The 16,255-nt window shown below is 36.8% G+C and overlaps 1 protein-coding gene across 2 annotated transcripts; it reads left to right on the plus strand.

The window, feature by feature from the left end:
• The first annotated feature begins 14,132 nt into the window (after positions 1 to 14,132).
• Positions 14,133 to 15,506, plus strand: LOC5565719 (mitochondrial genome maintenance exonuclease 1). Of its 2 annotated transcripts, XM_021852291.1 has the most exons (3): positions 14,133 to 14,202; positions 14,283 to 15,068; positions 15,126 to 15,506. In XM_021852291.1, the coding sequence occupies exons 2-3, from the start codon at positions 14,305 to 14,307 to the stop codon at positions 15,421 to 15,423; spliced, it is 1,062 nt and encodes a 353-aa protein (XP_021707983.1). In that variant the 5' UTR covers positions 14,133 to 14,202; positions 14,283 to 14,304; the 3' UTR covers positions 15,424 to 15,506. The 2 variants fall into 2 exon arrangements, with proteins under 2 accessions (XP_021707983.1, XP_021707984.1); XM_021852292.1 differs by having other exon boundaries at positions 14,147 to 15,068.
• Positions 15,507 to 16,255: the final 749 nt, after the last annotated feature.

A 16,255-nucleotide genomic window follows, 5' to 3' on the forward strand; every position in this document is an offset into this window, starting at 1 on the left:
TACTTTTCCGGTGAACACCCTGGAACTATTTACACACAAACACGTCGGAACCCTTGACGAACAAAATGGAGAAAGAATCGTCCAAATCCGTTGCCCCGTTCGTGAGTTATTTCGTGACATACAAACACCATTCCATTTTTATTTATATAAGAAGATAGATAACCTACACGTAATTTGAAAAATTCAAAGGGTCAATTTCAGCTGACATCTTTCCAGGTCACATGCTGTGAAAAATCGAGATAGTTACCGATCGATCTGGAATTTCGGGAAATTTTATTCAATACTGAAGAAATCGAGAAAAAATATTCAAGAAGGAATTCGCAAACCTATTTTTTATGACTTTTGGGCCAGCTTTGGACCACTGTTCAATGGTGCAGGTGACCTTGTGTTTCTCCGAGATCATCGGCTGCTTTTCTTCGGTCTCTAGCCTGAGGCTAAATAAGGGTGGGATTATGAATATGTTGCTATTTAATTTGAATTATCACCTATCTGGTTTTGAATTATGCGTTTTACACAGTTCATTATGTGCTTTTTCGCCTTTGGTGACTTTCAATAGATACCGATCTGTTTTTTTCGTTGCTGGTCTTTCTCGTGCTGAAATTGCAAAAAAGCTTAATCCTACCTAGTTTGGGTAGTGGCTACGGTTAGGTTAGCTCAGAAGAATCTGCAACATAAAAGCAATATTCCATCTTTGCAGACTCATGCAAAATGGTACAGCCCAAGTGGCGCTAGTTGAAGAACCCTACTTTCGTAAAGGGAACTTCTATCTAGGTTACCTTGTGGGCCCAGTTTTTGCTACTTTCAGCAAACTTGAAATGGCAAACTCGCGCTCCATGCCGAATTTTGTACTATACCTTTTAATTCCACTAGAGTTTGTATCCTTTGACAGATACGCGTATTTTGACCTCAACTGTAAGGCCGTCTTCACGAAACACGACACTGAAGACGGCTTTACAGTTGAGGTCGAAATACGCGTATCTGTCAAAGAATAGAACCTCTAGTGGAATTAAATGGTATAGTACAAAATTCGGTTTTTTCATCTACTTACCAGAGATGTATGTGCTATCACAATCGATGTTTCTGTTAGTGACCTCAACAGGAAATACGTCTATTGTTCGGTATTTTTACCACATGATGAACCATCCCCAACGGATGACGACTTCAAACGAGTAGTCGTACGCTGTGTAATAAAAATCCTTCCGCTGATTGTGGGCAGTGATGCCAATGCTCATCACATCATCTGGGGCAGCTCAGATATCAATTTGAGAGGCTCCAGTCTGATGGAATACTTAAGTAGTAAAGATCTTGGATTACTTAACGTAGGTAATCGCCCAACCTTCATGGCATCTGATAGAGAAGAAGTGTTAGACATAACCCTCTGCTCGAATAGAATCAGCCACGAGTTGACGAATTGGCATGTATCAGATGAGGAATCATTATCTGATCATCGTTACATCTTCTTTGAACATCCAAATGTAACTGCGCAGACTTTGTGTTTTAGGAATCCCTGGTCAACAAACTGGGAACTTTACACTGATCAGTTTGCGACTAAATTTCATGGATATTCTCCGTCCATTGAAAATCCAAGTGATTTGGATGATGCCGTTGATACCACAACATCCTACATTATGGAAGCTTTTGAAGAAGCATGTCCTCTGCGGTATGTGAAGACTACAAGAGGAACCCCATGGTGGAATTCCGATATGACTAGACTCAGAAAACAATGTAGAAGGAGTTGGAACAGACGCCGTTCAGCTAGATCAGAGTCATTCAAGTCAGCTCGCAAGGCTTACAAGAAGGCTCTTCGTTCTGCTGAACGATCTGGCTGGAAAAACCTATGAACAAATGTTTCCAGTTTGAGTGTAGTCAGTCGGCTGAACAAAATCCTTGCAAAATCTAAGGATATCCAAGTGAATGAAATTTTCTTACCCAATGGTGACTTTACTTCTTCTGATGGAGAAGTTTAAAATGTTTATTCAATACAGTGGCGCGGGAAGTGGTTAGGACAGGTAGGACATGTACTACGCACAAAAACACCTGGGTAGGACAGTCAAAGGGTTGTCCTACCCATGATTTAGCAACAAAAAAAGAAAAGCAGATCAGCAGAAAGCTTGAACAATAAATTAAACTATGTATCATCTGTTTGATAAACATTCTAGCTCGTGTGAAGAACGATTGAGAAAATGTATATTGAAAATCCTGGGAAACTCATTGTAAGAATTGTTATAAGAAGCTACTTGTTTATTTTTATCTGTTTTTTTCAATGGATATTTTTTCTTAAAACATCTACAGCCAACCAGGTAAATGTTCTGAGATAAATTGCCATGAGTATTCCTGGAAGTAATTCATGAGAAGTTTCTGGAACTTGCATAATGAATTATAAGAAGATTCTTGAAGAATTTTTAGATGAAGTAATGTATTCAACTTAAACCAATCCCATCACATTATACACAGCACAAATATGCTAGCGATTTCTGAAAGTGAGACAACTCTTGACCTATAGAACTCTCACAGTTAGTTCCTGAAAAATTAATTCATCAAACTCCCCCTGATATTTGTGGCATCATTCATAAACATATTTAGAGATGACGATTTCCGGAATGTTTTTTTTTTGTTTTATTCTGCTGGATTGATGAAGATATTACAGTGAAATATTTGATGGAGTTTTTTTTTTCGTGATGAGACATTTTTCAAGAATCTTCAGTTTTTTATGAGAACTTTTGCTATTACCCAAAAAAAAACTACTTAAATTAACAGTTTTTTTTTATAAAGACAAGCAATTTGGTCTACTTTTGTCTAATTTGTTTAAATAGTCTCTATTTTAATGGGAGGCCTCTTAAGTCTCCATTTAAATGAATGATCTCTCAAGTCTTTTTTCCCAACACTGCTTGCACTGAATCCTGTTGTAAAATTGCACACCCTGCAGAGAAACTTTCAGATATTATAAAGGGTCCAACAGGCTCTTCAAGAATTTCGTATCAGATTCCCCTAGGAATAGCTTCAGAAATTATTTCAAAGGTATTTCAAAGGATACTTAGTAGAAATTGTTCAGAATTGATCCAGGATTACTTGAGAACCCCGAAGCTACTACCTCTAGTAATTTCCTGAGGTATTTTCTTGATTTTCATTTCCACCAGATATTTTTTCACTAATCCTTCAACTGAATTCTCCAGTTGTTTCTCTAGGAGATCTTTCTAAGATTTTTACAGAATTTCTCCTGAGGAAATCCTCAAAGGTTTATTTCAAAGTTTTTGAAAAAAAAAAGCTTAAGGGTTTTTTTAAGAAACCATGCAAGAATACCTTGGCCTCTTCATGTGGATTCCTTCAAGAATTCATCTACGATTTATCTCTGAAATCCAAAATTCTTCAAGGGGCCCTTCGAAAAAATATTTTTTTTTCTAGTGATTTCTCCAGCATTTCATCCAAGTATTTCTTCTGCAGTTTTCCAAACATTTTTTGGAAAGTTTTCCAAAAAAATCCCATGCAATTTTCGAAAGTTTATTAAGTTTCACACCAGGTAATACTACAACAATTTTCCCAATAATTCCTCCAATTATTCCTACACGAACTTCTATAGAAATTGAAATTGATTCAATTGATTTTGTTTTTGGATTACTTAGCAAATTATTTAGGAAATCTACTGAAATTTTCTCGAAAGCCCAGCCATTATTTCAGAGATCATTGTTCATTGAGAGTGACTTTAAAACTTCAACTAATTTTATATGAGGTAACTTCAGGGCTTTCTTTAGAAGTGCCTTACAGATTTATTGTTCAGAAAAATTTTATTGACATTTTCCTGGAGAAAATCTCAAAGTATTACAGGAGGAATTTCTGAAGAAACCTTATGAGAAATTTCTGAAGCATTTGCTGCAGGTGTCTTTAGAGAAATCTCTAGTTGAAATGTTATATCAACTCTCAAAGATAGTTTTATAGGAAATCCCTAGAAAAATGGTTGAATCATTAGATCTTAAAGAAGTTGGGACTTTGTTGAAAAATTTCACAAAGAATTTTTGGAGGAATTGTGATGAGTCTTTGTAGAAATTCCATTCCTGTGGTTCTTTTAAGGTGATTCTAGGTTGAATTCTTAAGAAAAGTCACCTGAAGATTGTAGCGAGCCAATTAGAGCTCAGAAAAAAAATAATAATTTGACCAATCAGAGTTCAATTCCCTCAAAAAAAAAAAAAAACCAACAGCCAATCAAATTTGTTTGGATGAGAGAGATAGCAAATTAGGAGCCCCCGCGCAACTATATAAGTTGGGGCAAACACGCGCTCATCATCAGTTTTAATTTATCAGTTGGACCGAAAAGTAAAAAGCAGAGTGAGCTCTCCTCTCCTATCCCAACCACAGCCTGCAAACCTAGGAGCAAAGCCCCATCGAGGAAGCCAGATAATCGTACCCACGACTGCGTGAAGCACGAGGTAGCCACGATCCAGTCCGTGCTAGCACCTAACAAGCTGTTTAGCTTCTGTCCCGACCTTTGTTCAAAGGTGCGCGGGTTTCCGAAACATCAAAAAAAAAGGGCTTTGGCTGCTCCAGAGGTTTTGCACGTTAAACTCCTTTGCAACAGTGTCCAACAAGTTTCAATTGTACCTAAATTAGAAAAGTGTGTGATTTGCGGTAAAACCGATCGCCATCAACGGTGGTCGGTTTTTTTTGGAGGCGCACCCTAGCCTTGAGGTTCTCAGCCGTGATCCACCAGCATGATCCAGACCTCTTCGAGGGATCTCTGTGGCTGAAGCCGAAGAAAATGTGTGCACACAAATCAGAAAACTGATGAACATTTGTTTTGCGCGTGAGTTAGTATGTAAGCAGAAAACTAGGGTATGTCAAAAATAACAAATCTCTAGTACGGCCGTTATGAAGAATTGTAAAAGTAAATGTTCAAATTGATTTGATTGGTTTTTTTTATTAGTAAATTGTGTTGAAATGATTAGTAGTGTTTTTTTATTATTGAATTTTGATTGATATTCCTATTAAAATTCTGTGCGTCCCCACGACTTGCCGCAGAGCTAAAACCGGGCAACCTTTTGAAAAAGTGGAGTTTTGCATCAGGTCACGGCCTGATTGGCGCTTAAGCAAAACTTTAAGCAACGGAATCAATCAGCATTCGCGTCGAAATTAGTTTATTTAAAATTTGAGTTTTTGTGTGATCCACCAAGCGAAAACGTTACAAGATATCGTTAGAACGCTTGGAAATAGAAGAATTTCCTCGACTCAAAACCGACCAAAATGTCACTTCCATCCTTTGGCGTTTGAGCCCTTCAAATATAGTAACTTGAAATTTACAGTCTAGGATTCCATAGGGTTAAAATTTTTCTAAGCTTCAATGTGCACACAATATTTGACAATGTTTGTCCTACTCATGGATTCGAACGTGGACGCGCCTCTGATTCAATACATATTTCCCCGGATATGTGGCCATAGCATCTACAGATGAACCAAATGTATTTTCATGTAGTTACGAGTCTCTGGCCTCGGCTCGCTATCTAGCTTTGATAGTTGATATGTGCATAAGCACCCTATTCGACCTGATGCAAAGTGCTGTTCAGGTAGTCGAGAGTTGGTGTCGCCAATATTGACTGTTTAACGATAAACTTGCAACGATCGACGCGCCACCATATTTCATATAACGGAGGTTGTTAGAACTAACTTGGAGGTGATGATTTGGAGGTTATTTGGCAATTTGGAGGTTAAAATCACCTCTAAACACTAGCGATTTTGCGGTGGGATGTTGACGTTAGATCACAAATGGCCTTTGCGTTAACTCGAATAAAACTTCTATTCTCGTAAACATTACTAAAGGACCTATGTACAAATCAGAGATTCTCTCCTCTCTCGCTCTCTTTCCATTATACCAGTGGAATACTGAAGCTTTTGGAAAGCTTTTCACTACAAATCGAAAGGCATGTGACTCAGTTATTGATTAAAGAGAAAGTAAACAAAGAGAGCCTCTCAATGTTAGATAGGTCCAAAGTATCTAGAAGGGAGGTAGTCCAATGTGTCAGATTTCCCATTCCGCCATTTTGAAATGCCAAGTGACAGCTGGCGAGTTTGTTTTGGTTGTTTGGATATCAGATGCATGGCGTGACAAAGTAGGTATATAATGTTTCTTTTACACCCACATCTGTGGTATACGCGGCAAAGTATCTGAATTTACTTCACTGTGTAATGGAATGATAGTAGAAAGACTTAACTTACGAGATAAAGTTACAAGAATACAACCGTCATCGTCAGACGGCAACACCGCGGCGCATCCTCTTTTTCATCGGTAGACCATCAGTGGTGGGTGGCTCTCACCCGCTGCAGCATTCGAAATTTCCACATTTACATGCATTACATGCAATTCTAAACCAATTTTTCAAGTAATCTGCTTTTCTTCGACACAAAACACAGGAATACTACATTAAAGACGAAAATTTGTTTCGCGACAAAATGCTGGAGAAAATTTTCACTTCACTGTGTTTATGTTTATTGGAGTAAACATTCCCCAACAACCCCATAGAAACGGTTGAGTGAAAAACAGTGTATACAAACCCGCCAGCTAGCTAACTCGCCAGCTGTCACTTCCGCCTTCCCCGCAGCTAACCACACCGCGCACCCACTGACTGCTAAGATCGGTAAACCTGTCATTATAATAATCTTGGATAGGTCCTTTTGTAACGTTGCACGAGTATTGTTCTTTTTACGGAAAGACGAAACCGCGATGGAATTCAACCTTTACGTCTTTTTGGCACTGAGATTAACGTGACTGATCAAGTAAAGTATGTCGGAGTCGTTCTAGATTTCAAACTTTCTTGGACAACTCATTGTTTGCATTAGATTGGAGTACGTTGTACCTTTTAATTCCACCCAAGGGGGGAATTAAAAGATAATAGGTATGGAGCCGGATCCTATTCTTGGCACTTTTGATTCACTTCGGCAGTTTTTTTTAAAGCTACTGAGCTCATACTTTGACACAATATGCGTCGTGTTGATGTGCTTCTTGTTGCAAAGTTTCAGACAATTCGGTCGAGAAAAACCCCCCATGCCAAAGTGAATCTTGGAAGTGCCCAAGTAGCTCTACACCCTATGGATCAATGCACGAGTTCACTATTTGACTTTTGAGCGGTGCCGTGTTATTTACGTGACCATGGCAACGAGTGAATTTGGCACTGCTCAAACGTCAACTTAGTGAACTCGTGCATTGATCCATGGACCGATGCACGAGTTCACTAATTTGACGTTTAAGTGGTGCCGAATCCACTCGTTGCCATGGTCACGTAAATAACACGGCACCGCTCAAACGTCAGATAGTGAACTCATGCATAGGTCCATGGACCGATGCACGAGTTCACTAATTTGACGTTTGAGCGGTGTCGAATTCACTGGTTTCCATGGTCACATAAATAACACGGCACCGCTAAAACGTCAAATAGTGAACCCGTACATTGGTCCATGAACCAATCAACGTGTTCACTAATTTGACGTTTGTGCGGTGCCGAATTCACTGATTTCCATGGTCACATAAATAACACGGCGCCGCTCAAACGTCAAATAATGAACTCGTGCATAGGTCCATTTCGGGGAAATTTAAAAATTTGGATTGCTTCGCGGAAATAACGCGCAGTGAACAATCCCAGCAGAGAACAAATGAACCACAGCAAGCATTGTAACTCTGAAGAGTACCGAGATTGAATTCAATGCCAGTAAATAAGGAGCCAAATTAAAGTTCAATTGCTGCAACTTCTCCTCGTGAGCCGAAGGTTGGAAATATAAATCCATTTTTTTCTTCTGAGTTACCGTTTCTAACCAGGATAGGAATTGATCATCCTAATCAGTTCATGCCTTTACACCAGGTTTAGAAAGGATATATTGCAATCTGGAGATGTGGTTCGGAATCGTTCAATTGAAAAATCGTTTAAGTGAATAAGCGACCCGGGCTATTTTGTTATGGAGAAACTAATAACTCATTCAGCACTTTTTCCTACGACTTATAAAGAAACAAGTTGCTTGTATTCCCTTACTTTCTTTTGCCTAAAAATGATTTTTCAAATACTATTTTCCTTGCCAAATCTCATCTTTCATTCTTTAAGCCATTTGATTCATTCAAATGATCCGAATTAGAAAACATGAATACAAAAGTTCTCTAACCTGAATTTCTGGTTATCTCTAAGCATAATTAACAGTTAAAAATTCAACCGGTACCGGAGGTCAAAACTTGACAGCATGCAACATAGAAACATTTGAAGTCGCGGGTGACTATGATTGATAAGATGGAAAATTTTCCAATAGGTTACCCTGGATTTTCCAGGAATCTCAATTTTTCTTGCAACGTATAATACTCCAATCTACTTTTAAGTTTCTCTATTGAGATTCTGCTCAGAGGATTCGAATGTATTAAAAAGTGTTTGCATCTAAAGTTTTAAAATAACCATGTATGCAAAGATACAGGGGGTGTCCATTCTTCCCATGGTGTTCATACTGTCCCCGATACCCCTAAAAGCAACTTTATTGAGTTCTGCGTCGACGATCCAGCGTATCCAAATCTAGCAGCCTATAGCGATCCGAATGTGGCAGCAGATTCAGCGGATCACGCCAAGGAAGCTTCCGTAGTGCTAGTCAGATAAACTTCCGTTGCACGTTTTTTAATCTCAAGCTCCACGATAGTTGATGAGGGGTCCACTCCACACTGTCGCATCACTTTCTAAAATACGTTATACAAGTGAACGATAAAGTGTTTTCAAGCAATACGGATCAGTGAAATCTCGGGAGATCTTTGCTATAAATCCCCGCTGACGGTTAGCATTCGCAATTACGATGCAAATTAAACGTGAACTTGTGGTCTACCAAGACTCCAAAATCGCATGTATTCCATCTTTTCAGAACGACGTCATTTACAACATACCGTTTTGATTCATATTACGGACAGCTTCAAATTCCGGACACTCTCGTTTGTAAGGGAAACATTTCACACGAAATGTTTCAATTTTCGCCGTCCAAAAGTTCTCATTTTCGAGGCTCGTTTTATTAGGTTTTTTCCATAAATATCATTGCAAATTTATAATGCCCAACTACCTTAGACGTCTCTTAAGTGGTTGAACGATTTCAATTGATGATTTGACTGTTCCATAAATGATTATCATGAACTGTCCGTAATTCGAATCAAAGCGTCCGGAATATGAGGCAAAAGTGAGGGAGCGTCCGGAATAAGAATCATGAAAAGGTCACACGTTTTGATTTATTTAAAATTATTCAAGTTGCGGACGCGTATCCTCTACCCACCATCCGAAAGTTAAGGGCTTCCGACGCTCGATAACGTTAAAAAATCATACATAATGATTTATTTTGTATGGTCCAAGCTGGGTTATACTTCACTGAGGCCTTAAGTGTCCGTATTATGAATCAAAACGGTAAATGTGCATGAACGGTCGAGTCATTCGTATTGGCGTAAGAACATGGGGGGTAGGGGTGCAGTGGATTTATACCTTTTGCTAAATATCTCTTAGAAATTAATCAAATAATATGGTTAAATTAATCCATGCTAAAGTTGATCCTGAAATGTGTTCCCGGATTTTACTTTAAAAGAATACTTTCAAAAATTTAAATTATGCCTTTGCAATTTTTACAAAAAATCATGGATTCGACTTGACAGAATCCATGATTTTTTTGTAAAAATTATTCATATTATTCTTCATATTATTTTCCCAAAAAGGTTATTATGTAATACATCGTAAATTGCGTCACGAATTCTCCTTTGATTTTTTTTCTGTAAATTCTACTTCAAATCCCCGGATTATACAGGAATTATCTACGAAAAGTATTTTTCGAATGTCTTTTGGCTTCGAATCTTCAGAGGAAATTTTGTTGGAAAATTAGTATAGCGGTAAAGGTAAACGGTAGAGAAACATTTAGCAAAAAAAAAACTGTGTATGGATTTATAAGGAAGTATAAAAGAAATTTGTAAAGATCATTGTTAAAACATTGCTTTAGATATATTTTTATCAATTCTGCAAGAAATTCATATTCTGGAATTGAATTCTTGTGCAATTCAAAGGCGGAATTCCTTGAGGCTTTTTGGCGGAATTATGGGGAATCCAGAAGTCAAAGGAGAAATTCCGTTAGATTTCAAAAATAATTTCTAAAAAAGAATTTTTTTTGAGAAATTTGTTTTTTTTTTTAATTCATCAGAGAGATTTGAATTATCCTCTAGTTATTCACCTCTAGAGAAAAGATTATGGATTATCTTTGGTTGCTCCGTTATCCATCTGTTGTTTCTATCTGCTTTAACATTTTGTTGTTTCTCCTTCCTTTGCATAATGCATTCTTAGGCTACTTGGTACAAAACATCATACTCCAAAAAGTAACATTTTAAAGAATCTAAAGGAAAAAAATCAAAATGTTTTGAATGTTTTGAAAAAGGAATTCTTATACGTCCATCAGGAATTCTTCAACGAATTTAGTAATTCTAAAATTTCCTCCATGTTTAAAATTAAGAATTTAACTGTGAGACATCTATGGCAATGTTCTTGGAAAATACCGCCAATATTTTCACGTTAAACTTCTAAATTGTACTACAATAGTGAACAGTATTTCCTCCAAAAAAGTGTGTTTGGATGGTCTACAAGTAGGAAAAAATAGTTCTAAATTAATGTGTTCGCCATACTATCATGAAGCAACGGAAGTCATGCAAAACGATTTCTAGGATGTAAGATAAAAACACCTTCAGTAATAATTTCATCCGTTTTAACATTATTTATTTTCGATTATTGAAGACGAAAAAAAGTTTTTGTGTAAAGTTACATAAAAAAACACCGACTCTTTTTGTGGGAGGTACATCATCTGGAATTTCGTCAAAAAGTTTCAAAAACTATACGGTGAATTCTTGAATTTCCCGACAAGAATTCAGTATTGTTCCGAATTCAATTTAAACTTAAATAATAATAATAAAATAGAGGTCAATAAAGCTATTTGTAAAGTAATTTGTTATCCCTTTAAAATATTGACGTATTTCTGAAGTAGGTTTACACCAAATATGGAGAGCGGATAGATTTTTAGATATTCTTCATAGAAGAAACCTTGAACTAACATTCGGAAGAAATGGAGTAATTTTTAGAACCTGATGGATTTTCTGAAGAATATTTTATAAAAATTCAATAATGAATTGGAAAATCCTTTTGTAAATCTGTTGAAAAATATCTTTCAAAAAATTCCCAGAAGAATCGTTAATGCTGTTTAAAGTAAAAAAATCTTTGGAAAATGCTTGGGTGGATCTCTAGTGAATTTTTCGGAATGATCCTTGGACGACATCCCAAGGGAAACAATAATATAATTTTCCAAAGAAATCTCTGAACAAATTCCTTTAGAAATTTGTGAGTATATTCACGGAAGAGTTTACGAAAGAATAGCTGAACGTATTTCGCTATAAGCTTTGGAATGATTGAATTAAAAAAGAAATTAAGTAGTGGTGTTTGAAGAAATAATCAAATATTATATGCGAGAGAGCATTTTGAAGGAATTCGGGTATCAATATCAAATTGATTTCTAGATAAATCTAAAGAAACATTTTGAGAATTTTCTGTTGAAAATGCAGATAGGTTTGTGGAAAACTTCTCTGAAAAATCACCAAGAGCATTTTCCCAATTGAATCTTGTTTGATTATTTCTGAAAAACTTGTGGAATATTAGGAGGAACCTTGAAAGAATCTTCCACTGTTTTGTTTTGCTGAAAGTCCTGAGTAATTTTGGCTATAATTTTTTCAAGCAATCCTGTACGAATTTCTGAGAGATTTTCTGAAAAAAGTGTTGAAGGAATCTGAAGAGAAATCTTAGGAAGAAGCTCGAAGGCAAAGTTGGAAAAACTGTTAGAGCACTCTCTGAAGAATTTGTGGAAAGAATCCATTCTTGGTGATCTTGAAGGCAATTTTTGTATTTCTCCTGCTATTTTTTGGAGAAATCTCCAGTAACTCTAGAAAATCCTCAACAAATTATTAATGAACAACTGGATGATATTTTCAACTAGCAATTAAAATTTATGTGTAATAAGTACGTAGTTTTGCTTCATGGAGAATTGTTGAAAATTTGGAAATCTTCAAGAAATTCTTTTGAGCAATTCGATACAGATTCTTCGAAAAAACATATGGTAAGCTTAGGAAGCCTAAAGAAACTCCAAGAAAAAATTGTTAAATATTAACTACTAATCCCGGGAATGATTTTCAGTGGGAGTCCCAGCAGGAACTCAGTGAAAAATGGTAACGGTGTTCTTGGAGAATGCACTGGAAAGGTAAGGAAATAATTCACGAAGAGATCCCCGATACCTAAAAAGTTCGTACAAGAACTACAATGGGATATTTCTCGTGAGTTTTTTGGAAGAATTTTTGGAGGACTTTTTTACTGGATTACACAAATAATGAATATTTTCCGTAATGGAAAATGAAACAAAAAAAAATCACAAACAGGTAAAATCAACGCATATTTATACAAACTACGAAATTTGTGAAAATTGAGATTATTGCGAGCGACATTTCTTCGGTAAACGAAGAATGTGGTAGCCCCCCTAGGCCCCCTTTAGAAACAAAATCATAGCAACATCATGGGGACACTCAGCGTCATACGGTTCCGTCGACACCAATCGACAAACATATCATATGATGGTTTGACATAACGTATGGTAGTTGAACTCAAATTTTTAAAGAACTGTGGACCAAGATGCTATTATGCTTGTTAGATTGGCTATGGTACCTGATGCAAATTCTGGACACGCGACTTTGTATGATAAACATTTCAAACATTTCACACGAAATGTATCGATATTTTCCGATCAAAGGTTCGTTTCAAGAAGCATTTTTCATAGATATCTATGAAAATTTAATATGCCCTGCCCAATTGTCTTAGACGTCTCTCTAATGGTTTGACTGTTCCCCTTTTTATTTAGAGTAGCTGTCCGGATTCGTCCGGAATATAAGGCAATACGAATCATGAAAATCTCGAACATTTCTATTTATATAAAATTGTGTATGTTGCAGAATTTTAATCTTTATCCACCTTACGAACAGGGTTGTCACATTGAAATCTGTATTTTTTCTTTGAAATATTCGTATTTCTGTATGGGGCTATCCATTAATTACGTAAGAGTTTATGGGGGGAGGGGGGGTTTGAGATTTCTTACGCGCCATACAATTTATTTTTAATTTTCATACAAAAAATCTTACCATGGGGGGAGGGGGGATTGAAAAACCCCTAAAATTGTCTTACGTAATTAATGGACCGCCCCTATTCTGAATCAAAATACTGTATATTATATATGTATCCCTGAAAATTAAAGTAGTGATAAGAATAATACAAGAAGTTTTAAAAAATACCAATCATTTGTAACTGCAATGCAAAATTTTAAGATTTTAGTTAAAATTTTAAATTTTTCCAAAATGTATATTTTCATTTTTGCTCAAAAATCTGTATGAATCTGAAGTTTTGACAAAATTCGGTATACAGAATCTGTATATCTGTATTTTTTCTAAAAAATCTGTAATCTGTATATACAGGATTCTTGGTCACAAAATATTCGAGAAAATCTGTAAAATATAAATAAATCTGTACATATATGTGGTAACCATGTATACGGAAGCAAAGTATGTATGTTTAACGCTCGATAACGCTGAGGAATCATACCAAATTATTTATTTTGTATTGTTTTGGATGAGTTATAAGCCGTATTTAAAAAAATAGAGCAACCGAATTTTACTGACTTGTCCTTACTTCAAAATGACGCAAAAAAAAAATCGGAAATAAATTTGAACAATTTGAAATTTTGGGGAAACAGCATTCTTTGGTATAGAAATCTATGACAAATGTACACTAGCTATATTAATAACTTCGATGTTTGAGGTTTAGTCCGGCCTGACTGATTGTCTGTGCGTGGTCTAAATAAAGAATGATCGCATTGTTCCTAGAATTTATTTTGATTGATTAATTAAAAAAAAAGATCGATCATTAGAAAGCAATATTTTTATTTCTCATATGGACATCATGTTATTCCGATAGGGCTCTTATGATGATCGTCGCTCCATCTGTTTTTCACACCACAAACCATTTTTCTTCAAATTTCCAAGCGTTTGCTTTGTTTTGGTTTGTACCGTTCGCCGATGGCTTATCTCATTCTCCACCTTCTCAACACACGTTCGCTTCTAGCATTAGCCGGCTCCTACTGAACCATCGTTTGTGTTAGGTAAGTTTGAACATTGAAATTATCGTATTTCTCAAAATCAAATACTGTTCGAAATATGCTTAAATACTTTCTTATAACAGAGGCAATGACTTCTGAGCAAAAATGATCACATTTGCTAGCATCAGAACATTTGCCACGGCAATAAAAAAGGCCGTCAAAAAGCCAAAGCAGCTTAACCAGAAGGCTCGCATAATCCAAAATTTAAACTATGAAAACAAGGCACTTTTTGGCGCCGTTAACAAGAAGGAAACGGATGAATTACCTCGCTCCAACCGACAATCCGCAAATGTATTCGGCAAAGATTCCGAAATGTATTGGCTAGTGCAAAGAGACAAATCTATTAGAAAGAATGATCGATCCTCGAGTAACGATCAGCAAATGATCATCAGCAAGTCATCACCGGAGATTCCATTCAATACTCAAGAACTGCGTTCAGTGTTAACGTTCCCGTTAGTGCCATCGTCGAATGGAACTCTGGAACGATCATGGACCCGTCATGATCAATATGAAACCGATCGCTACAAGTCACCTTCGGTGAATAAAATCCTGACTGCCACAATGTCGGAATCGTCGCGGCAGATTTTGCTGAAGTGGAAGGCATCCAAAATTGCTGAGCTAGGCGAGGAAGGATTTACTGAGTTTCAAAAGGCTACTCTGGCAAGAGGTAGTAATTTCCATTCGTGTCTGGAGAGCTGGCTCAACCAGGAGGATGTTGATCGTGATAAGCTGGAGAGAGCACGTGACTTGTGGGCTAGCATCAACGGATCACTGGAAAGGATCGGTAGACCAGCTCGAGTCATTGAGAGGAAGATTTACCATCCGTTTCTACACTACAATGGAGTTGTGGATTGCGTATCCTCGTTGGAGTAAGTTCAGTCTCATATGAAATGTTTGCCATTTCAATTAATGAAAACATATTTTAGCAATAAACTACACATCATCGAATGGAAGACGTCGGAGAATCAAAAGGCTTCACTCTCGTCAACCTACGATGCCCCGATTCAGCTTTGTGCCTACCTTGGGGCATTGAAATCGGATCCCGAGTTCAGTGAGATGGACATCGCTGGGGGAGCCGTATTCGTGGCCTACACGAGTGGAAATCCTGCCCACGTGCATTTGCTTAGTCCGGAGAAGTTGCGGAAGTATTGGTCCATCTGGTTACGGCGATTGCAGGAGTATTGGATTCGGTATCGGGATAATACCTTGCCAGAACCGATTTGAGGGTTTCTGATGTCTTGTAAAATATGCGTTTTTAGTTCAAACTGGCACACTATTCGAAGCAGATGTGTGTGTATTTTTCTTTAGCCAAGAAATAAACTTTGATTTTGTACAGGTAGTAGACAACAACAACCATCGGTTGCTTGAGAAATTAAATAACAATATTATTTTCATTTCTTTTGAATTCCATAATTTTTAGCTGAATATGTCCTATTAGATTTAACTCAGCATTTCTTGAAATCGAAAAAGACGGATTTGTTTTCGAATCCAAAATATTTTTTACGGTAGGAGATATTTTAGCAGGTTTCTGCAGGTTGAAAGTGTAGATATAGATATAGTGGTTAACACGCAACTATTCAGCAAGACCCAGCTGAAGATCGTGGGTTTGAATCTCGTCGGTCGAGGATCTTTTCAAAAAGGAAATTTTCTTGACCTACGAGAGCATAGAGTATCTTCGTACCTGCACACGAGATATACCCATGCAACAATGGTCAATTGGCAAAGAAAGCTCTTAGTTTAATAGCTGTGGAACTGCTCATAAGAATTCTATGCTGAGAAGCAGACTCTGTCCCAGTTGAGATGTAACGCCAGATAGAAGAAGGAGTGTAGATATCATTGCCAATAAATTTAATATAGACCAAAATTGTCCTTTTTAACTTCCTATCTCCTCACTGTAGATCTCTGTATACTTTTACCATTACTCTTACCCTGGATTACACGTTGAATTCCGACTATTTGACTATATTTTTATGTAAACATGTGCTAAAATCTATGAAAAAACAATATCTATCATTGGCTGTTTTAAAGATTACTGTTGGGAATCTAATAATTCTAA

The sequence above is a fragment of the Aedes aegypti genome, chromosome 3, assembly GCF_002204515.2.
Source record: "Aedes aegypti strain LVP_AGWG chromosome 3, AaegL5.0 Primary Assembly, whole genome shotgun sequence".
Classification (NCBI taxonomy): Eukaryota; Metazoa; Arthropoda; class Insecta; order Diptera; family Culicidae; genus Aedes; species Aedes aegypti.